The sequence below is a fragment of the Eptesicus fuscus genome, chromosome 5 (assembly GCF_027574615.1).
Source record: "Eptesicus fuscus isolate TK198812 chromosome 5, DD_ASM_mEF_20220401, whole genome shotgun sequence".
NCBI classification, from domain to species: Eukaryota; Metazoa; Chordata; class Mammalia; order Chiroptera; family Vespertilionidae; genus Eptesicus; species Eptesicus fuscus.
The window spans coordinates 102,737,804-102,762,792 of NC_072477.1; the positions used below are offsets into that span (position 1 = coordinate 102,737,804).

At 42.8% G+C, this 24,989-nt stretch overlaps 1 protein-coding gene across 18 annotated transcripts in view; it reads right to left on the bottom strand.

Annotated features, from left to right (window-relative positions):
• Window positions 1–24,989, bottom strand: part of PARD3 (par-3 family cell polarity regulator) — a 699,476-nt gene that overhangs the window by 451,347 nt on the left and 223,140 nt on the right. For all 18 annotated transcript variants that reach the window (XM_054716632.1, XM_054716629.1, XM_054716625.1 and 15 more), the window contains one exon: window positions 23,994–24,174. In XM_054716632.1, the coding sequence (XP_054572607.1) occupies window positions 23,994–24,174 (181 nt within the window). The remainder of the gene's footprint in view (window positions 1–23,993; window positions 24,175–24,989) is intronic.

The following is a 24,989-nucleotide window of genomic DNA, read 5'->3' on the forward strand; positions in this document are numbered from 1 at the left end:
TGTGTGTGTGTGTGTGTACATGCACACTTGTGCGCTATTTTTAAAGAGACATATCAATCAAATGCAGTGTATAGATTTTTTTTTGGACTCTGATTTAAGCAACCAAATATAAAACCAAATTTACAATCGGAGTAATCTATACTAAATAAAAGCCTAGGTGGTGCTCGCGCCCTCGGGCTGGGAGGGGAGCAGTTATGGGTCAGTCAGGCCAGCAGGGGAGCAGTTAGGGGGCAATCAGGCTGGCAGGCAGAAGCAGTTAAGGGTAATCAGGCAGGCAGGCAGGCAGGCAAGCAGTTAGGAGCCAGGGTCCAGGATTGTGAGAGGGATGTCTGACTGCCGGTGTAGGCCAAATCCCACAGAAATCGGGCCTAAATCGGCAGTTGGACATCCCCCGAGGGGTCCCAGAATAGAGAGGGTGCAGGGCGGGCTGAGGGACAACCCTCCATGCATGAATTTCGTGCACCGGGCCTCTACTATTAATAATAATATTACATAGAATTAAGAAAGTATTATATTTTCTGAAATAGGATGGGAGCATATAAAAAATTTATCTTTTAGAAATATATACTAAAAAAATGATATGTGGTCTGGAATTTACTTCAAAATAACCCTTTTGGGGAAACAATAGATAAAGCAAGATAGGCCATAAACTGATCATTGTTAGACCTAAAAAATGGGAATGGAGTTTTAATATACTACTAGGGGCCCAGTGCACGAATTCATGCACCTTGAAAGGAACTATGGGACATGAGGTTGCGGTGAGCACAGGGGCAGGTCTTGGCCCATCCTCTGCTCCCCGGCCTGGCCCCGCTCAGCGCGGCCCCTGGTCCCCTGTCTACCTGCAGCCCCATTCCCGCTCACGGCGCCGCCGTTCCCATGAATTGACAGTGCTGGCCCTGCTCACATCTGCTAATGGTGCCGAGTGATCAGGGCTAGCACTGGGCGCCAGCAGCGGGTGTGAGTGGTGGCTCCAGTGCCAGCAGCAGGTGTGAGCAAGGCCGGCGCCATCCACAGGTGCAAGCATTGGGCGGGACTGCAGCACACAGGAGCAAAGAATTTTCAGTAACCACCAGAGGCTCAACCTGATGACAGCAACCGGCAACCCGCCTTGGTCTGGTGCCCCGCTCACCTGCTCCACCATCCTGCCACGGCCAACGCCTGCCATGTTCCACACTCTGCCACCTGCTGCCGATGCCCGCCATGTTCCGTGCACACCCCTTGGTGGTCAGTGCACATCATAGCAACCAGTTGTTTGGTTATTCGGTTGTTCGGCCGTTCGTTCTATTTGCATATTAGGATTTTATACACACACACACACACACACACACACACACATATATACACACACACACACACACATATATGTATGTATATATATGTATATATATATATATATATACTAGGGGCCCGGTGCACGAAATTCGTGCACTGTTGGGAGGGGGGGGTAGGGGGGGTGTGCCCCTCAGCCCAATCTGCACCCTCTTCAATCTGGAACCCCTCAGGGGATGTCCAACTTCCAGCAGTCGGACATCCCTCTCACAATCTGGAACCGCTGGCTCCTAACCACTCACCTGCCTGCCTGCCTGATTGTCCCTAACCCCACTGCCTGCCTGCCTGCTCGCCCCTACCTTGATCTCCTGCCAGCCTGATTGCCCCTACCTTGCCCTCCCCTATCAGCCTGATCACCCCAAACTGCCTGTGCCTTGGCCCCCCGTCTGGCCTCCCTCTGGAGGCACCACCCCCATAACCCCAATGCTGCTGCCACTGCAGGTGGTTATGGCTGCCTGAGCCTTGGCCTCTGTAGCCACTGCGGCTTTGTCTGGAAAGATGTCCAGAAGACAACCACTCTAATTAGCATATTACCCTTTTATTAGTATAGATTTGGGGACCATTACAACCACGCAGAACTTGAAGAAAACACATGGCCCTGGTCAGTTTGGCTTAATGGAGAGAGCATCGGCCTGTGGACTGAAGAGTCCAGGTTTGATTCTGATCAGGGGCACACATGCCTGGGTTTCGGGCTCAATCCCCAGTAAGGGGCCTGTGGGCGGCAGCTGATCAGTGATTCTTTTTTTTTTTTTTAAATATATTTTATTGATTTTTCACAGAGAGGAAGGGAGAGGGATAGAGAGCTAGAAACATCGATGAGAGAGAAACATCTACCAGCTGCTTCCTGCACACCCCCCACCGGGGTATGTGCCCTCAACCAATGTGCATGCCCTTAACCGGAATCGAACCTGGGACCTTCCAGTCCACAGACCGACGCTTTATCCACTGAGCCAAACCAGTTTCGGCTGATCAGTGATTCTTATCATTGATGTTTCTATCTCTCTCTCCCTCTCCCTTTCTGAAATTTTAAAAATATATATATATTTTAAAGAAAACACACGATCTTCACTTTGGGCTTTGTCATCTTACAATATCCTTTGTGCAGTGTTTTAACTTCCCTCAACTTTCCTTTACCCACCTTTAAAGTGCAATCTATTTTGGGGAAGATGATCAGGAAAGTGATTCCAGTGGGTAGAAGTTTTTTTTGGAGGGGATGGGTCACGAAGATATTTAAAAATTGAGCATGGTGATGGTTGTACCACTCTGAATTTACTTTAAAAAACCAGTTCATTGTACACTTTAGGTGACATGTACAGTATATGGGTTATATCTCAACAAAGCTGTTCTTTTATTTCTTTTTAAATAAAGACCAGTCTTATAATCAGTTGCAGGTGTTTTCAGAGGCCCCTCAAGATTTGCTTACCATGTCCCAAATCACGGCTGTGATTCCCAGTTGCCTCCAGTCCTGGTGGATCTGGATGGTGTGGTTTGCAAAGGAGAAGGTGGCAAGAGGCTTATGGAATTTCGGCAACCCCATTCCCCCGGTCTCCTCATAGGGCACCAGGGCCATTCCCACTGTGCCAGCTCTGCTCCCTTTAACCTGTTGGGCAAAAGAATCCTGCGTGCTCTGGCCAGAAAGTGCATTCTTTCTTAGCTGGCCCCCATGCTTTTTTTAAGGTCCTTTATGGATTCAAAAGAATAAACAGAGATGTGGAAAGCTTTTGTCAAGGCAGACACCCAGGGAGCGCCAGGCTCGGCCTGGACACGCCCCCTGGGTGGCGATAGCCATGCTGACACCCGGGGAGCGCCGGGCTCAGCCGGACACGCCCCCCGGGTGGCGATCGCCATGCGGACACCCGGGGAGCGCCGGGCTTGGCCCGGACACGCCCCCGGGGTGGCGATCGCCCCCGGGACACCCACGGAGCGCTGGGCTCAGCCGGACACGCCCCCGGGTGGCGATCGCCATGCGGACACCCGGGGAGCGCCGGGCTCGGCCGGACACGCCCCCCGGGTGGCGATCGCCATGCGGACACCCACGGAGCGCCGGGCTCGGCCCGGACACGCCCCCCGGGTGGCGATCGCCATGCTGACACCCGGGGAGCGCCGGGCTCGGCCGGACACGCCCCCCGGGTGGCGATCGCCCCCGGGACACCCACGGAGCGCCGGGCTCGGCCCGGACACGCCCCCCGGGTGGCGATCGCCATGCGGACACCCGGGGAGCGCCGGGCTCGGCCGGACACGCCCCCCGGGTGGCGATCGCCATGCGGACACCCGGGGAGCGCCGGGCTCGGCCGGACACACCCCCCGGGTGGCGATCGCCATGCGGACACCCGGGGAGCGCCGGGCTCGGCCGGACACGCCCCCCGGGTGGCGATCGCCATGCGGACACCCACGGAGCGCCGGGCTCGGCCCGGACACGCCCCCCGGGTGGCGATCGCCATGCGGACACCCGGGGAGCGCCGGGCTCGGCCCGACACGCCCCCGGGGTGGCGATCGCCCCCGGGACACCCACGGAGCGCCGGGCTCGGCCCGGACACGCCCCCCGGGTGGCGATCGCCATGCTGACACCCGGGGAGCGCCGGGCTCGGCCCGGACACGCCCCCCGGGTGGCGATCGCCATGCTGACACCCGGGGAGCGCCGGGCTTGGCCCTACACGCCCCTCCTGTGGCAATCGCCATGCGGATCCCCGGAACTTACAGGATTGGGCGCAGCCATCTTGGTCTTCCCAACGGCCGGATGGGCCACCCGGAGTCCCGCCCCCAGCCTCTGGCAGGCCCAATCATGGGCATAGCGGAGGTGCGGTCAATTTGCATGTTTCTCTATTATAAGGTAAGATATATACATATATATATATATACACACACACACACATACATACATACACACACATATACACACACACACTAGAGCCCCCATGCACAAAAATTCATGCAAGAGTAGGCCTTCCTTCCCCCAGCTGCCAGCACCAGCTTTCCTCTGGCACCCAGGACCTGGTCTTCCCTCTGGCCACCGGCAGGCACCTGGATCTCGGGCTGCTTCCCTCAGGCTTCATCTGGAAGGACGTCTGGTCTAATTAGCATATTACCCTTTTATTACTATAGATAGACTCTCTTGAGTCTTGTATATGTTTGAAATTTTATATCATAAACTTAAATGACAAATGATCTTGCAAAGTATAAAAATATAAAGATGAGTAGATGCAAGCAATGATACTAAATCAGTCTTTTTTCCAAAGAGAATGATATAAAGTTTTTAAAAAGGAAAGCTGCCTTTATAAAGTTGCATATCCATCATAATGATTTCACTACAGTTGAATAAATCTCTTTAGAACAGCTGTGCTAACTTTATAAAATATTCATTCAGAAGCGATTTGGTTTTACTGAAAAGATTTCCTAAGTCCAGCCTCCTAAAATGCTGTTTCTTACAACTTAAATGACTTAAGATGCAACATGAAATTTAACAACATGATTAGTCAGTCTAGCTGTGGCATGAACCCCACTTACTTTAATGCACCTTGACTTTGAAAAGGTAAGTCACAAATGTAACTATAGTCTCATTTCTTTCATTTTTCAGAAAGATGAGCACATTTCATCATGAGCACATTTCATCATGATCAAACAATAAATATAAAGAAATTGCATTATGCTCACACATACCTAGATCTTTCTGAAAAAAATAATTAAAGGAGCAATGGAGTGATACACAGTAAGAAATGGTGAAGAATGTGAAAATTATTCTTATAATAGAGGACCAGTGCACAAATTCGTGCACAGGTGGGGTCCAGCTGGCTGGGCCCCAATCAGGGCAGATTGGGGCGGGCCTGTTAGGAGGAGGAGACAGTGGGAGGTTGGCCAGAGGGCCCTGCCCCTGATTGGGGTGGAGGGCCGATTGGGGGTCGGGTGGGGCTGCAGGAGGTTGGGCGGCCGGTCCGCCACCTATTGGGGTTGGGGAGGGCAATCAGGGGCAAGCCAGCTGGGTAGGAAGGGCTGTGGGTCAATCAGGGTGGGGCAGCCGATCGGAGACAGGGCCAGCCTGGGGGATGGGCTGCTGGGGGCTTGGCTGCGGGCCCTGACCCCCAATTGGGCCAGTTCGCTGACCGCAGTGGGTGTCATAGCAACCAGTCGTTCTGGTCGCTGGCTTTTTATATATAGAGATTATTTAATGTTCTTGAAGTATATTAATAGAAGATGTTCAAAAAGATAACATCTACCAATAAAATCAGAAGATGAGTAGATAGGAAAAAAACAAAACTTTCAAATGTGAGCAGCATAAAACCTACAGAAATTAAAAGCAAATTATAAAAAGCAATCAGATGTAGATAGAGAGACTTCAATATTTATTAAGTTTATCAGATTAATAATGCCCATAAAGCATATCTGTGTGTGGCTCATGTGTTTATGGGTGTGTGTATTTCAAGGACAGAATTTATGACAGTAAATTTTTAAAAAATCTAGAAAATATAACATTTCATTTACTTAGAAACAATATACTAACCATGCCGGAAAAAAACTGTCTCAGCTTTATAAATGGTATCTTCATGTCATATAATATTCTTTAATATCGCTATAAATATGTGAAGCAATATTACCTACACAAGCAACACACTCCAAGAGTGGACTCAGTAGGTATCTGAGCCCTGCTGAAGTGACATGTGCTTTGTGGGGTTGGCCCCTACACAACGTATCTTCCATGGAGGTCTAGGCCAGTCATTGCAGCAGATATGCCTGGAGGCAATTCCCTCCCATGGACATGCTAAAGCAATCCACTACTGCAGGAGGGTGCACACAGCCCACACAGGGGCGCACCCGGAGCACCCGGCTCCGGTAACTGGGAGGCTCTGCCACTGGGCCCTACAGGACACTTACTACTAAATAAGGCCCCTCTCCCAAGAACAAGCATATAGTAGCTCTACCTAATACACAGAAATAAGCACAGGGAGGCAGCCAAAATGAGGAGAAAAAGAAATGTGTCCCAAATGAAAGAACAGAACATAACTCCAAAAATAAACAAAATGGAGACAACACTCTACCAAATGGAGAGTTTGAAACACTGGTTCTAAGGATGCTCAATGAACTTAACTTTATTATTATTTTATCTATAATAATGAAAGTGTAATATGCTAATTAGAACAGACAGCTGAACGACCTTCTGGACCAAGCCAGGGCTGTGAGGGCCGGCCGAGGCTGCGAGGGGCTGTGAGGGCCGATTGGGGCTGTGAGGGCCGGCCGAGGCAGCGGGGCTGTGAATTTCGTGCATCGGGCCTCTAGTGTATATATATAAAAGGCTAAGTGACTGTCTGACCGTCAGACTGGTAGCTATGACGTGCAATTACCACCAGGGGGAAGACGCTCTGAACAGTAGCTATGATGCGCACTGACCACCCGGGGGCTGACACTCAACGCAGGAGCTGCCGAGCTGCGGTGACTTGGCAGTGGCGGTTCTCGGGTGAGGCACCCAGAAGCAAACAGGAGGGAGCCCGATTCTAGGGTGCATCACCCAAGAACCACCATCTCACAATCTGTGACCCTTAGGGGGATTCAGACAGCTGGTTTCAGCCTGATCCCTACAGACCAGGCTGAGGGACCCCTCCTGCTGGAGGGACCCTGCTCAGTCCGCAGACGCCCTTCAAGCCATGGTGCCACCCCAGGTGCTGCGGGCCGGGGAGGCACCATGGGAGGTTGGCTCCAGGGCGTGTCCAACCTGTCTCACCCAATCCCACCCCACTGGCCATCTTCTAATTAATTTCCTTTCAATGTGCACGAATCCATGCTCTGGGGCACTAGTTTAAAAAGAAATTTTTAAAAGATGACACTACATTCATGCAATAAAATATAATGTACCTTTTAGGAAAAAATAAGTTGCCATGCATCTACTCATATGAAGCAATTTCTAATATACTGTTTCAAGAAAAAGCAAGGTGCAAAACAGTATGCAACATGTTCCTATTTGGGGGGGTACGGGCCAAGAATAGATACTTAATTATCCTATAATTATACTCATATACACATATGTTGGGAGTTATTTGTATATTCATAGAATTTGTATGCAAGTCCATATTTAAAAAGAGTGACTGCTTCTGAGAAAGGAATAGAAATGTAGGAAATCATTTTATCCTATGTATTTTGTTCCCTTAAAATTTGTATCATGTACACATATTTTCAAAAACCAATTAGTTAAATTAAATGAGTGTCTGAAAGTATTGTATCACATCTACAATAAAGAAAAACATAATGTTGCTATAAAAAAAGGTAAATAAAACTTCTCAATTAAAGCAATCAAGCCTTGTACTATATGATTTTAACAAAAATGCAGCAATTTAGTATCCTATATAATAAAAGGCTAATATGCAAATAGACTGAACAGCAGAACTGAACAACCAAACAACTGGTCGCTATGACGTGCACTGACCACCAGGGGGCGTACATGTAACAGGAGGGGCGTAGGCCGCAGCAAGATGGTGGAGCAAGTGAGCAGGGGCGCTAGACCAAGGTGGGGCACCAGTCGCTGTTATTGGGGTTAGCCTCTGGTGGTTACTGAAAATTCTTTGCTCCCATGCACTGCCACCATCCCGCCCAGCACTAGCACCTGCTTCCAGGCCTGGCCCCAATTGCTCGGTGCCATCAGTGGGTGCAAGCAGCGGCCGCCGGCCCAGATCTCCCTTGAGGGCTTCTCCACCTCCCTCTGCTCCTGTGGGGCAATCAGGGCAGCAGCCACCACTCACACCCGCTGACAGCACTGGCCCCGCTTGCACCCACTGCTGGCACCGGCCCCAATCGCTCTGTGCCGTCAGCAGGTGCGAGCGGGGCCAATGCTGTCAGCGTGTGGGAGTGGTGGCGACAGGAGCAGACAGGGAACCAGGGGCCATGGTGGGAGAGGCCAGACGGGGGCACAGAGGATGGGCCGAGACCCACTCCTGTACCCCCTGCATCCTCACGGCCCACAGTTCCTTTCAAGGCACACGAATTCGTGCACTGGACCCCTAGTGTCTTCATAATAAGGGGCGTGGATGAAGATGCATTACAAAACTAGAAAGCAGAGAGCAATCATTTTAGATGTGCTTTCAGGAGACATTTTATCTCCTCAAGTATCTCAATATTTTCTACACTAATAGAGCATTACATTTGCCACTAAACAAGCAGCTCTACCCAATACATAGAAACAAACACAGGATATTCTCAATATCTAATTGAGATTATAGATGTACAGGTTATTTGTGAGGTTCCCAGGTAAATTTACTATCTTGTAGAATGAACAAAAATTGAAATATACGAAAAATCGTGTTCAATGGAAAACATTTCTTCAATGTATAAAAACATTCCTACTAAAGAAATGTTAGCAAATTAAAAAATAAAATTAAAAGATCAAGTATACCTTTGAATTTGGATCTGTTGAAATGTTACATTCGGTAGATGTGAATAGTCTTTTATCATGTTGCATTATCTAGAACCTGAATTAAATAGACTCTCTACCCTCTAAACCAGCACTGACAGAGTCCATGCTTTATCCTCTGTACACACTGACAGTCACATGGGACTGAGAGGAAAGGGGGCTATCCTTGTGGGATGCAAAGCAGTGACCCAGCTGCTGTATATGCAAAGGGATGATGAAAATATGATTCTTGCTGTATAACCAATTACATGCTAGAGAGGTACATAAGTAGATACAAAATAGAGCACAATATAAGGACCCACCAAAAAAAAGAGAGATATTTAAGAAAACTTTATTCTTTAAAAGATTGATAAATGCCCTAGAATACACTTACTAATAATCAAAAGAATAAAAAAAGTAAAGTAATACAGAAAAAAGGTCTTTAGGAGAATGTATTCATGAATACTCATTAGAACTAGACTTTAGTCACTTTAAAGCCTTTGTTGAAAGTCAAATTATTAGAGGCTTCTAAAATAGCCTGATAATAGGAACTGATATAAAAGTTCAAGACTGAAAATTACATCCAATATTTATTTACAAGTTTCATCAATTTATGTAATCATCTTGGAATTCATCATTCAGATCCTTTATGAATAGGTCTAGAACGTAAGTAAACATCGATCTATATATGTAAAAGGCTAATATGCTAAGTGTCCAACCATTCGACCAGTAACTATGACGCGCACTGACCACCAGGGGGCAGATGCTCAATGCACAGGCATGAAAACATGGAACAGACTGATGAATCTCAGAGGGAAGGGGGAAGGTGAGAAGAAATTAAACAAAGATCTTATATGCATACTAGAGGCCCTCTCACAATCTGGGACCCCTCGGGAAATGTCGGACTGCCAGTTTCGGCCGGAACCCTGAAGGCCAGGCCGAGGGACCCCAACAGTGCACCAGGCCAGTTTCAGCCCAATTCCCACAGGCCAGGCCAAAAGACCCCACCGGTGCATGAATCCGTGCACCAAGCCTCTAGTCTATAATAATTTGTAAAGCTTAAAAAATAAATCATGAAGAAGGGTAGAAAAGAGCAGTAAGAGAGAGCACACGAGAGAAAAAAAAAACTACCCAATGTTTTAGTATTCATAAAGTATACATAATTTTATAATAAAAATTATGTTTATAAGCATAAAAATTATTACTGTTATGAAAATTCCTTTTAATTATGTAAAAGAAATCAATCAAATTTTTTACCACATTATTTTTATCAAGCAAGCAGAATCATATAATAATGGTTAGAGTTTTAGTTTTACAAAGAGTTCTCCATTTTGTCACACCTAAATAAAAAATAGTCTCAAAGAAATACTTATAAATGAAGTGGTTTGTCCCACTGTTCATTACTTTCCCTCCCAAAGCACTTAAATCAAAGTGACCACCACATGCATGTTGTTGGCTCAGTGTCATACCCAGTCACCTGATCAGGGAAGAAAATGCCATCATAACAAAGCAATGGAAGTGGTATTTTTCCCATACTACGCTATAATATTAAAACATATCTACACGTGGTAGGCAGAATAGTGGCCCCCAAAGATGTCCACATCCTCATCCATAGAACCTGTTATGGTACCTTACCTGGCAAAAATGACTCTGCATTTGTGATTAAGGTAAAGACTTTGAAATAAGGAGATTAACCTGGAAGAGAAGAGCAGAAGAAAAGAGAGGGCACTAGGTCTACAGAAGGCTCATAGAGAGGCAAGTTTGCTGATCTGGAGATGGAGGAAGGGGCTGTGAGCCAAGGAACAGAGGCAGCCTCCAAAAGCTGGACAAAACAAGGAAATAGATTCTCCCTTGGAGCCTCCAGAAGGAAGACAGGCTTGCCAACTGCCGGATTTCAGCTCTGATTTAGAGAACTATAAGAAATTTGTGTTGTTTTAAGCCACTAAGTTTGTATCAAGTTGTTATAGCAGAAAAATTAATACATATTATATATAAATAAACATACACCCTGTTGTTCAAAATTGGAGGCCGATAAACTATGTATTAACTGTGATTAAGCTAAGTTCCCAAATTTGAAGAGAAGAGAGGAGCCAATATTAGATAAGGGAGAGAAATGAGGAAGGTAGACTAGTAACTTTTCTGGCTGAAGTACAAAAAAGCAGGCACATACATATCCCTGCCCACCTGGCTGCCCCTTACCTTCTTAATGTAGATGCATGATCTTCCCAAGCCTTAACGAAGAATTCTGGACCTGTTCTCAGAATTCAGTGCAGTTGTGTCCTATGATTTTTGAATTATCAGTGACCTTGTTTCTGCCTCCCATTATCAACTCCCTTACTCAGGTCACTAAAGAATGGCTATCATCAAATATTAGTAGATACATACTACTCATGCAAAGGGACCAGCAGCTAGTTGTGGTGTTCTAAGTCATAAATATTTAGGCTGTAACATCTCTGCCATAGAATTTTCTTTTCCAATGCATTAACAAAAATTATATATTTAAAATAAATACTTTTCTAGCTAATTTATCATGATTTTTTGTTGTTGTTATTTTTGTTTTTTTTAATACATACCTGAGGATATTTTTTCTATTGATTTTCAGAGAGAGTGGAAGGGAGGGAAAGGAGCAGGGAGAGGAGAGGGGCATGGGGAGGGGGCGGGAGAAAGAAACATCAATGTGAAAGAGACACATCCACTGGTTACCTCCCACATGTGCCAGGACCAGGGCTTGGGATCAAACCTGCAACCCAGGTTCGTGACCAGGAATCGAACCTGTAATCCTCTGGTGCACAGGCCGACGCCCTAACCACTTAGACTTTGGTCACTGTTTTTTTCATATTAGAGTTGGTCTGAGGCTTCCTAAACTGGCCCAATTATAATTTTCCATCTTTAAACAAGGGAGTCATCATTATCAAACTGTTTTCCTGAAGTTACATGCCACTCCTACATTCCTTCCATACACAGCCTCACTAAACAGCGTACCACTCTAAAGACAAGAAAAAGATGCTTTAATACTGTGCTAGAAAAAAACAAAAGCAACATAGGTGCCAACTGCTGTGATGGCTATATTTACCCTGGACTCTGCACATAAGAGTTGAAAAATAAAAGATAGTGGTCATCTAATCCCCAGGACAGATAGAAAAATGTAGGGTGCAGAAAACTTTCTACAACTTTTAGAACACTGAAAATGTGTAATAATGATGCAGACAGAAAGGCATTCCATCCTACAAATCAGTGTGTGACAGTACTAAAGAGTGAGCTAGGTCAATGATTTGGAATTATGAGACCAAGAGAGAGAAACAGTAGGTGAGGAAATGAAAACATACTCTGCTTTTTGGAGTTATGAAAATTCTAGATTTACTTAAGTACTGTCAAGTGCCAATATAAGAAAAATATTTAAAGGAAGCATCAAATCTAAAGCATAGAAAGAGCTCCATAAAAAAGAACTCTTTGTGAAAAGGCAATATTGACCCTTTCTCAAATGTGTTCCTCAAGCACACCTATACTCATGTGCACTTACACATTCACAAGGCACACTATGTGAACACAAGATAGCACCCAGACTCTTTATTAAGGAGAACTATTTGCTGATGTGTAGGCAATAAATTGATAAATAATGATTAATAAATTAACTTATGTCAATATAAATTTAGTAAATAAAAACAGCATAATGAATTAATATACTGATTTAAACTTGTTATTTTCCTTTAAAATGTTGGTTCCAGAAGGGGATAAAAGATCAGAGTCACATTTACCAAGCACCTTGTGCCTTTTGTGTAGCTTCCTCTGGGTCTTTCAAACATGTGGGACTGACACGATAATTCTGAGATATGACCAACTGGGTCCTGGGGCCAAACAGTAGCAAACAAAACTGGGAATGCAAAGCCACTTCTGACATTAAAAGCAATGAAAATATAAAGAAGCAAACATAATCTTGATACTGTTGTAATTAACTAGTTATGAATAACTGCAAAGGAGCAAAAGGAAGGCCAAATTTTATAGACATGTCATTTGTGCAGCTATGGGAGTAAGCTACAGTTTAACACTCGCCAGGAACTGGACAGGGGGAGAACGGATGCACGTCCAGTAAATTCTGGGTAATATAGGAAAGTTACTTGCCTATCAATAACACCTGGGAACAGGTCATTGGCCAGAGTAGATGTGGCCACTGCAAGTGCAGGAAGAGTTGAGATAAACTCCTAAATAAAGGAATACTTTATTTTGCATCTTAGTTCCGTGGGACTCTCGGGACTCCTGTTGCAGGGGGTACACTCTCGTCTCCCCTGCATTTGCCCACGTGGCCCACAGATTTGTGGATGCCCCACAAAATGGACAAAAGGACTGCAACTAGCCTAATGCCATACCATACCCAGATCCACCATGGAACAGAAACTCTGGACTGGCTTTGCTTCTAGCTCTAAATCCTCAACTGCCCATCTTCCAGGACTGGATTAAGGGAAATAGGACTTTGCAAACCCAATGATATAATTCCATGCAAATAAAGCTCTCTATCTCCAGTGGGAACCTCTGGAAATTCTTATTCCAGCAGTACCCCAAGAACCACACTCTCACTAGCAATGGAGAAGACCATCCACGCATTTCTCCAATATTAGTTTCAAAAAGTAAACAGGAGATCTATAACAAGTGCAGCAACAAGAGAAGAAAAGATTTCCTCTGCCAGGCTTTCATGGTCACAAAACAATCCAAAATGTGTTTTTCTGTGACTTGCAATAATAGCGAAAAGAACCTTAATAGCTGGTTAGAATGGAAGATGAAAATGAATATGAAATCAGTTTACAATTTAATCTTATCAACTAAAACATTTTCACAGTATTATTTTCCCTACGTAATAATTTGGAAATGGGCCTTCTGGCTTTGATTTAAATTGTACCTTTATTAATATAGTCATAGTTCTATTACTATTAAAAATTATCAAATTTTAGCCTTCATCAAATGTTTCTAGATTTCTTAAAAAGAGAATATAATTGGACAAATAAGGTATATTCTCATACAAAAGCAAGAGTTCAAGGCAAGACCTCAGGGTCAAGAAAAACATGGTGGCTGAGGACAAAAAGAAGTTAGAAGGTAAGAAGTTGATTGGGCAATCGAGAAATCTTTAGGGGGAGGAAGAGGAGTCGGTAAAACTGTTCTTCCCAAAGATTTAGCCAGTTTTTGAAAAGGAGATTGGGGGGGCTTGCAACCTAGTTCAGCATCTGGTTAAAACTGTAGTCTTACTTCCCCACTCTGACTGACCTGGGCGGAGCTGCAGAGCCTAACCCCAGGGCCCCACCACAGCTGACTTGGGTGGAGCTGCAGAGCTTGCCCCCAAGGCCCTGCCAAGACTGATGGGCGGAGCTGCGGGGACCCTCAGGGGCCCACCACAGGAGGAGATATATAGGCCAGAGCCTCCCCAGGAGTTCAGTTCAGGCTTTGGATCCAGAATTCCCCTGGACTAGCAGATCTGTGAAATAAAGGTTGAACTTTCCTCCCTCAGAGTGCTGGCTGATGGTTCTCCCGTGCATTCTGCCACAACATTTTGACAGATACAGAGAGCTCTGTATACACGTCCAGTTCCCCCTGATCTCCGTTTAATTTCAACTCATCCCACCCCAAAGTGAGGAGTTCAGCATAGGCAACACTAGGAATCCCCTAACGGCAAGCCTTTCAGATGAATATACTATCCAAGGATCAGCTGCTAACTAGAGGCTAAATAAAGTCCATGTGACTACATGAAGTAGATAATTTAAAAAATAACAATACTCCCATTGAACTGACTTACTATTATTAAAGTGTAAATTATTATTAAATACATATGTGTGAAGATTTTTAAAAATTAAATGTACACATAGATATAATTAAATTATTTAAGGGGCAAATGCTTCTTTTGCTGAAGGACACCTCAGAAATACTGATGCCAGGTAGGAACTGCAAAGATGGTTTGGATATGCCACAAAGAAACCAAAAAAGGCATCTTGACATACAGTAAATATTCACACATTTTGGGCAATAACTTCCCTGGTATTAAATATGAAGCTGTGGTTATGCCTTACGCACAGATGGTGTTACTTTACTGAATTCTGCCACCACTTCCCAATGGTAAAAATAAAGGAGGTGGATCTGGAAGTTTCCTAAGGGACTTTAACATTCTACAGAGATATGAAAAGCTTTCCCAAATGTCTCATGTGCCAAACAATATAATAAAAGCCACAGTGGGGAGAATATATGCACATGTCTAAATTTTCATATGCTCAATGGAAGGAAACGATTCCTGGGTAAATATAAATAAGACAGTACATTAAAAAGACTATAAAGATACTTTAGAGTGCTCCAACCTAAAGACCACAAATGAATGTTTTAGCCCAATGAAGCAAGTGATCAATTACATTTTATTATTGGTTTTAAAGCCTAATTTTTTACTTGTATTCTAATATAGGGAAAATAAATTTTGTTCACTTTTTTATGGATGAAATGTGAACAGGAAAGTTTAAAAATAATTTTACAAACAAAGTTAAAATAAGTTTTTTGCTGGTTATTTAATTGGAAAACTGAAGGATAAAATATGCTTTTTTGTGATACCAAATACCAATGAAAAGAGTTTTATTTATGGTATTTAAATGCAGTCCTCTGGAACAAACAACATCGTTCATTCATAGACAGTGCACCTGCTGCTGAACTGATAGCGTCTGAAGAACTGTCTTATCTGCCAAATTGCTCATTAGGTTTGGAATTTTCACCTGTGCCTCCAGTGTGTTTAAAAAGCGAGTAAACATCAGCCTGCTTTTACCATCTTCCTCAGTACGCTTCCAAAACCCACTTAGAAGCATCGTCCCCACCCATCGGCAGTCCTCCAAACAGACTCACCTGTGTACCTAACATTTTTTTTAACTAGAGGTCCAGTGCACAAAATTCGTGCACTTAAAGGGGCGGTTTCCCTCAGCCCAGATTGTGAGAGGGTGCAGGCCAGGCCGAGGGACCCCACCAGTGCATAATTGGGACCAGAGAGGGACGCGAGAGGTTTGCAAGCTGGGGAGGGACCACAGGAAGGCTCCAGGGCGTATCCGGCCTATCTCGCTCAGTCCCGATCGGCCGGACCCCAGCAGCAAGCTCACCTATCGGTTGGAGCGTCTTCCCCCTGGTGGTCAGTGCACATCATAGTGTATGGTCGACCAGTTGACTGCCTGCCCCCTGGTGGTCAGTGCATGACATAACGAGCAGTTGAGCATATCATTAGCATACTAGAGGCCTGGTCCATGAAATTCATGCATGGGAGTGTGTGTCCCTCAGCCCAGCCAGCACCCTCTCTAATCTGGGACCCCTCGAGGGATGTAAAACTGCCCGTTTAGGCCCGATCCTACCAGGATCGGGCCTAAACGGGCAGTTGGACATCCCTCTCACAATCCAGGGCTGCTGGCTCCCAACTGCTTGCCTGCCTGCCTTCCTGATTGCCCCTAACCACTTCTGCCTGCCAGCCTGATCACCCCCTAACCATTCTCCTGTCAGCCTGATTGATGCCTAACTGCTCCCCTGCCAGTCTCTTTGACCCTAACTGGCTCCCCTGCAGGCCTGGTCACCCCTAACTGCCCTCTCCTGCAGGCCAGGTCCTCCCCAACTGCCCTCCCCTGTAGGCCTGGGTCCCCCTAACTGCCCTTCCCTGTAGGCCTGGTCGCCCCCAACTTCCCACCTCTGCAGGCTTGGTCACCCCTAACTACCCTCCCCTGAAGGCTTGATCGCTCCCAACTCCCTCCCTTGCAGGCCTGGTCCCTCCCAACTGCCCTCCCCTGCTGGCCATCTTGTGTGGCCATCTTGTGTCCACAAGGGGGCAGGATCGTTGACCACATGGGGGCAGCCATCTTGTGTGTTGGAGTGACAGTCAATTTGCATATTACTCTTTTATTAGATAGGATAGAGGCTTGGTGCATGGGTGGGGGCCAGCTAGTTTGCCCTGAAGAGTGTCCCGGATCAGGGTGGGGGTTCCTTTGGGGCATGGGGTGGCCTGGGCGAGGGGCCTGTGGTGGTTTGCAGGCTGGCCATGCCCCCCAGCGACCCAAGCGGAGGCCCTAGTGTCTGGGATTTATTTATCTTCTATAATTGAAACTTTGTAGCCTTAAGCGAAGGCCAAGGCAGGCCAGGGTGTGCAGAAAGCTTAGCTTCCTCCATTGCTGGGGAAACCCAAGCCTCCTGCTCACTCGGTGGCCACAGCCATCTTGGTTGGGTTAATTTGCATACTCGCTCTTGATTGGCTGGTGGGCGAAGAAATAAAAGGGAAATAACAGACTGTCTGTCTAAATTTTGATGTAGTCCCATCTGTTTATTTTCTCTTTAGTTTCCTTTGCCCTAGGAGATGTATTGTGGGTGTAGCGGAGTGATGGTTAATTTGCATATTACTCTATCATTAGATAGGATTATAATTTGATTGGCTGAATGGCCAACTGGATGACCAGACACTTAGCATATTAGGCTTTTATTATATAATATTATTTTTTAAATACTTTATTGTTGAAAGTATTAGATATGTCCCTTTTTTACCCCATAGACCCCTCCAGCCCGCCCCCCGCCCACTCCCAAGGCTCTCACCACCGTACTGTCTGCATCTGTGGATTATGCATATGCATTCAAGGTGTTTGGTTGAATACTTCCCACCCACCCTCCCCTGCCTTCTCTCCGAGATTCCACACTCTGTTCCATGCTTCCATGTCTCTGGATCCACTCCATTCATCAGTTTATTTTATTACTTAGATTCGACGTATGAATGAAATCATGTGATACTTGTCTTTCTCTGACTGACTTATTTCACTTAGCATGGTACTCTCCAGGTCCCTCCATGCTGTCTCAAAGGGTAAGAGATTCTTCTTTTTTACTGCTGCATAGTATTCCATGGTATAAATGTACCACAGCTTTTTTATCCACTCATTTGTTGATGGGCACTTGGGCTGTTTCCAGATCTTAGCTACTGTAAACTGTGCTGCTATAAACATAGGGGTGCATACATTCTTTCTGATTGGTGCTTCAGGTTTCATAGGATATATTCCTAGAAGTGGGATCTCTGGGTCAATTGGCAGTTCGATACTTAATTTTTTGAGGAAACTCTATACTGTTTTCCATAATGGCGGCACCAGTCTGCATTCCTACCAGTAGTGTAGTAGGGTTCCTTTTTCTCCATGTACTCGCCAGCACTTGCCATTTGTTGATTTGTTGATGGTAGTCATTCTGACAGGTGTGAGGTGATACCTCATTGCATCTCTCTGATGATCAGTGATTTTGAGAATTTTTTCATATGTCTCTTGGCCATCTGTGTGTCTACTTTGGATAAGTACCTATTGGTCCTTTGCCATTTTTTAATTGGACTGTTTTATCTTCCTTTTGTTTAGTTGTATGAGTCCTTATATATTTTGGATAATAACCCTTAATCAGATATATCATTGACAAATATGTTCTCCCATACACTGGGCTCCCTTTTCATTTTGTTGATCATTTCTTTTGCTGGGCAGAAGCTTTTTTAATTTTGATGTAGTCCCATCTGTTTATTTTCTCCTTAGTTTCCTTTGCCCTAGGAGATGTATCCATAAAGATACAGTTAAGAGAGATATCTGAGATTTTGCTGCCCATGGTTTCTTCTAGAATTTTTATGGTTTCCTGACTTATATTTAGGTCTTTTATCTATTTTGAGTTTATTCTTGTGTATGGTGTAAGTTGGTGGTCTGGTTTCTTTTTTTTTTTTTTTTCTTTTTTTGCATGTATCTCTCCAATTTTCCCAACACCATTTACTGAAGAGACTGTCTTGATTCCATTGTATGCTCTTGCCTCCTTTGTCAAATATTATTTGAGCATAATGGCTTGGGCCAATTTCTCAGGCCTCTGTTCTATTTCTTTGATCTATATGCCTGTTCTTGCGCCAGTACTAGACTGTTTTCATTACAGTGGCTTTGTAGTATAACTTGAAATCTAATATTGTGATTTCTCCAACTTTGATTTTCTCTGTCAAGATTGCTGCAGTTATTTGGGGTCCTTTTTGGTTCCCTATATATTTCTGGAGTATTTATTCTAGCTCTGTGAAATATGCTATTGGTATTTCAATAGGGATTGCATTGAATCAGTAGTTTGCCTTGAGTAGTATGAACATTTTAATGATTTTTATTCTACCAATCCATGAACACGGTATATTCTGCCACTTCTTTATATCTTCTTCTACTCTTTTTTCAATGACCTATGGCTTTCTGAGTACAGGTCTATTGCCTCCTTGATTAAGTTCATTCCTAAGTATCTTAATTTTTTTGTTGCAATAGTAAATAGAATTGTTTGTTTAGTTTCTCTTTCTGAGAATTCATTATTGGTGTATAAGAAAGAGATTGCTTTTGGGTGTTGATTTTGTATCCTGATACATTGCCAAATTCATTTATTAAATCTAGTTGTTTTTTGGTAGAGTATTTAGGGTTTTCTAAAGACTCTACCATGATGACAATATCATGTCATCTGTGAAAAATGAGAGTTTTACTTCCTCCTTTCCAATTTGGATGCCTTTTATTTCTTCTTGTCTGATCAATGTGGCTACCACTACCAGTACTATGTTGAATAAGAGTGGTGAAAGCGGACATTCCTGTCCTATTTTTGTTTTTAGGGAAAATGGTTTTTCTTCTTGCTCATTGAGTATGATGTTCTTGTAGGTTTGACATATATGGCCTTTGTCATATTGAGATATGTTACCTCTATTCCCACTTTGCTGCGAGTTTTTATCAAAAATGGGTGTTGAATTTTGTCAAATGCTTTTTCTGCATCTACTGATATAATCATGTGATTTTTGTCTTTCAATTAGTTTATGTGATGTGTCATGTTTATTGATTTGCGAATATTGTGCCAGTCTTGCATCCCTAGAATTAATCCCAATTGTTCATGTGAAGCATAGTAACCTCCATCTTATATAAAAAAAAAAAAAGACTGCTGTTTGAAACTCTCTGCTATTGTTAGATAGTCCCTAGTCCTGTAAACTCTGTCATTATAAACTCTGTCACTTTAAGACAGTCTGTTATTCTGTAAAATGACTTTGTTTTTCATTCAAATAATAGAAAAAGATAAACTTAATTATCTGACCTTGCAAACTAGCCATCCAATGTAACAGACTAATACTGGTAATAATTATGCCAAGTACAAGCTCATTATGTTTTCAAGGTTACAACTGTCTGTAACAATAACTCACACAGAGCCCTTTGTAATATCTGCAAACAAAGAGGCTCGAAAAGTATAAATACGGAAAAACTTCCTGTATGGGGTGCTCAGAGATTTGGAAAAGACACCTCCCTCTGGGCTGCGCATGAATAAATGACTCCTAATTAATTGGCTCATTAAGGCGTCTTGTATCTCATTCGATAATTTATGATACATGATGTATGATCTTTTTAATGTATTGCTGGATCCAATTTTCTAATATTCTTTTGAGGATATTAGCATCTATGTTCATCAGGAATATTGGCCTGTAATTCTCTTTCTTTGTACTGTCTGTACCTAGTTTTGGAATTAGTGTAATGCTGGCCTCATAAATAGAGCTTAGAAGTGTTCCTTCCTCTTGGATTTTTTGGAATATTTTAAGGAGGATAGGTGATAGTTCTTCTTTGAATATTTGGTAAAACTCCCCTGTGCAGCCATCTGGACCCAGGCTTTTGTTTGCTGGGAGGTTGTTTTTTTTTTTTCTATTACTGCTTCTATTCCATCAGTTGTTTGCTATTGGCCTATTCAGGTTTTGTGATTGTTTCTGAGTTTTAGGAGACTGTACCATTATTTTTAAAATGTCAATTGGGCTTTCAGCTCTGAAAGCTAGCTTAGCTTAAATAAATGTAAAAAAAAAAATACAAGAGAGAGAATATGCAAAACAAGCTCCATGCAACAATACTAAGTGGCCTGACCAATAATTCACTTATTTTTTATTGCAAACACAAACAATATGAATTTAATTTAAAAATGTTCAATTCAGAGAGCTTTTCTAAGTAGGACACAGGTGACAAGAGAACAGATAAGAGAATTACTCTTCCAATTGGATCTGACCCGTCTAACCTTTACTATAGTTCTGAAAGGAGAGTATTCCAATTTATAAATAAACAACAGAGGTAAGGTGGAAACCAGGACAAAGAGGTAGCTGAGAGTACCACTCTGCTCTCTGTCTTTGCTTGCTTCTACTGATCCCTGAAAATGAGCACTCTGACATTCAGAGGCAGATTGATACACACACACACACACACACACACACACACACACACACATACACTGTACACACACTCACTCACTCACTCACACAGACAAAAGAGATACTTGTGGGCAAAAAGCACCAAAGATATAAAACAAAATGTGTGAACCCCCATAACACAACTTCTGATGGAATACTGTTTTTCATTTTGCAGAAGTAAAATATTCACCACCAACCCTGCAATTAGCTAGAAAATTACAATAATTACAGCAATTTTGTATCCCATCTCCAATCCAATTAATAGATATATGACCTTGTCAACATGTAATAATCAGATTGCATCTATAACAAAACTGGATGAGTTTTATATGCTGAAAAGAACTTGCACAGTAAGAAGGTAATTATTTGACATACTGAGAATATCATTTGTATGCCATGCTCCACTTCACAAGTTAAAAGGAAACACAATAGGAATATTAGTTCTACTTTTCAATATATATTTAAATCAAATCCAGAATATATTATTCTAATACCAGTTAACGTTAAGAAGAGAGATCTCTAAACCAGAGATCTTGGATATCCTAGCAAGACAAAATCAATCTCCATATTGTTGGGTAAGAAAAAAAAAATTAAGACATGAAGGGAAGGAGTGCTCACTTTATAACACGATCCTTCTATAACAATTATTGATACCATTTTACGTTCTAAAAGTTAGGATGCTAGTAAATCTTACCAATTAATTAAGTAGCACCATTTCAGAAAAAAATAGCTCATAATGGATAAAAAGTAACTGGAACATTAACGTAGCTTAGAAAAGTTTTAAAATGTTAAAAGGTAATAAACACACACACAATAAATCAGATACTTCATTACTCAAAAAATTTATAGCAATACTATTTCCAGAAATTTCACCACCACTAAGGGCATATGCCAGTTCCAAAGGAATCTTGAGTCTGCAGCCTGGATCTTCCAGCGCAAACATTAAACACACACACAAACAAAATCAGCATTCTGGAGTTAAAAGGAATCCAGCCACCATTCTAAGGCAAGGTTATCCCGAACTATCTGACCTCTATAAACAAATCTTGATAATTTAAAAAGAAAAAAAAATGAGTGAGAAAAAAAAATCACTGGACTTGGACTCAATGATTTCATAGGATATGTGTGCCCTGAGCACATTAGGTTTCTCTAAGTCTGGATTTGTGAACACGGAAAGTGGAGACAGTTAAATGTATAACACAGAATTGTGAGATTAAAAGAAAAATGGGTCCATTTGACTCTATGAAAGTACTACACCCCACCTACCTAAGACGACCAGTATGTCCTATTCAAGAATACATGTTCTGCCGTGGCTGGCATGCTCAGTGGTTAGAACATTGGCCATCAGACTACTGACTGGTCAAGGGCATGTATCTGAGTTGCAAGTTAGATCCCCAGCCTTGGTAAGGGAATGTGGAGGAGGCGACCAATGTGTCTCTCACATCCATCTTTCTCTTTCTCCTCTCTCTCCTCAATTCCCTCCTGTCAACTCTCTTAAAAATCAATGGGGGAATATCCTTGGGTGAGGATTAAAAAAAGAAAAAGAATACATATTCTAGTTATTTGGTTTCTGTGACTTCTCAACCCTTTCAAATAATAATAAGTGGCTCTGCATTCAAGAGATATTATCATCATCACCATTCTACAACCTTCTATTAATCTAGTGCTTATGTGTCAGGCAATGTATTAGTAGCCTAAACATCTCATTTACTATTCACAACAATTATGAGGGAGGTACTTAAGAGATTAAAGAATTGAGGCTGGAAAGATTACTAATCTTGCCCAAATGTTCAGACTGATGTGACATCTCCAGTACTCTTTTTGAACTATGAATACATTTTACTACTATCCTAGAAAGGAGTGACTGCAGAGTAAACTCATATTAAAAAAGCCTAAAGTAGAATATACTCCCACTCAAACTTGTCAAAAGTCTGGTTGAACACAATAACATTTATATAGGTTATTTGGTAACCAATTAGCTTTAAATTTAAATATACTTATGCCTGGGATGAGGCAGACTTGCCAAGACATATGGGGGAACATGAAAGTTTAGGGATTTGATGTCAAAAGCTTCACCTTCCATATGCATCATTCCCTAAAATGGCTCTACTCGCCTGCAAACAAAGGGGACAGGCTGGGCTGAGGGATTCCCCCTCCAGTGCATGAATTTTCATGCATCGGGCCTCTAGTAAGATTATACAATTAAAAACAAAAAACAAAAAACATCGTTTCCAGCAAAGTTACTCACTTTTCTGAGTAACCTTTTAGGAATGGCTGACAGAATTCTTCAAGCAAGTGTACTGGAACTACAGTACACTCGGTCCTAGGATTCCTAATATAAACTCTCTCTATCCTATATTTTCTTTCCTTGATTTGGCATTCTAATAGCATCTCTTCCAGATCCCTGAAGATAATTATGGCCTTGAGGTCTCTCCTCCTGTTCAACAGATAAATTTAAGTAATGGTTATAACCAAGTTGATTGGCAATCAAACATGCTATATTTTATTTCAATGTAAAGCTCTTTGGTTATTTCTGTTTGAAATATATGAAAGTAAAATTCAGGAAATTAACTCTTATCCTAATACTAGAGGCCCGGTGCATGAATGTGTGCACATTGAGAGAAATTAATTAGAAGAAATGTTTTAGAGTCTGGGGAGGGACCGAGAGAGGTTGGCTTCAGGGCATGTCCAGCCCCTCTCGCCGAGTCCTGATCAGCAAGATCCCAACAGCAAGCTGACTTATTGTCAGAGCGTCTGCCCCCTGGTGGTCAGTGTGCATCATAGCAACTGGTCGAGCAGTCGACTGAATGGTCAGACACTTAGCATATTAGGCTTTTAAATATATACTTTTAGTGAGCAATTAAAAGTCTACCAGTCCAAAGTAAAGTAAGAACAATCTATGAAAATGCAAAGAACCTTGTCTATCTCTTTTGCAAAATACATTTGTCCCGATTCTAAACTTAATCAATTTTTATAAAAACAATTTTTATAAAATCCCATTCACAGGGTCATGGCTGGATAATAAAAGTTGGCATCCCTGTAAATTAAGATAAAATATGCATTAAATAACAAACTGTCGCTTACTTGCACGAAGGACTGAAGGTGTGACCTCAATTTCACTTGTTGCTTGATAAGGCTGAAAGGCTGAAACATTGTTGGAGCCAAGCTCACTGCCAAATATCTCTGGACTCTGGGTGCCTGTGGAGCTAGCACTGGTGCCATCACCTCCATGATGTGGATCCTGTTCGTCAAACACTGCTACCAGCTAGAAACAAAAGGTAAAGGGGGTATTATACACAAAGGCATTTCAATTACTCTGACAGAGAAACAGTACTGATATTTATGCTACCAGCAATGTTATGTTTTAGGAAGCAAAACTTCAAGAAATTGTCTTTCCCTGAGTTTTGATGCTTTACTTTTTCCTTTCTAAGTTGTGCATTTTATATCCAAAATTCTATGGGTGAAAAACAATAAAAATGTTTTAATATCACAGAATGCTAAGAGAGATAGAAATGTAGGAAAGATATAAAATGAAATTGGTTGCCTACAAGGAGTTAGTAGAAATAGGGTTGAAAGAGAGAGGTACAGATAGAACGAGAATGATAATGGAAATACTAGTGCAGTGATACTTCTGTAAGTTACTCTTAGAACCATCATAATAATCGAAATACCTAAAATGCAAATAAATAATTGAAATCAACCACAGAGCAGGATAATCTAAAATGGAACACAAATAAACCTAAATATGTTACCAATGAAAAATGCAACCAACTGAAGGTGTTAGGGAAGATAAAAACTTTTTCACTGTTTAATGTGAGGCTAATGACAAAAAGAACTGCCTGAGAAATAACTGTATTCTGGTTAGTAAATTTGTTCCTCACAAGTGTATAGTTTATAAATTCTCACACTACTATAACCACCACCACCACCACTGCTACCACACACACACACACACACACACACACACACACACACACACACCAGAAATAAATGAGAAAGAAAAATATTTGGGATAATGGGAGCCAAATTCTTACTGTCAAAACAGAAGATACAAATAAGAAAATGCACTCTTTGGTATTA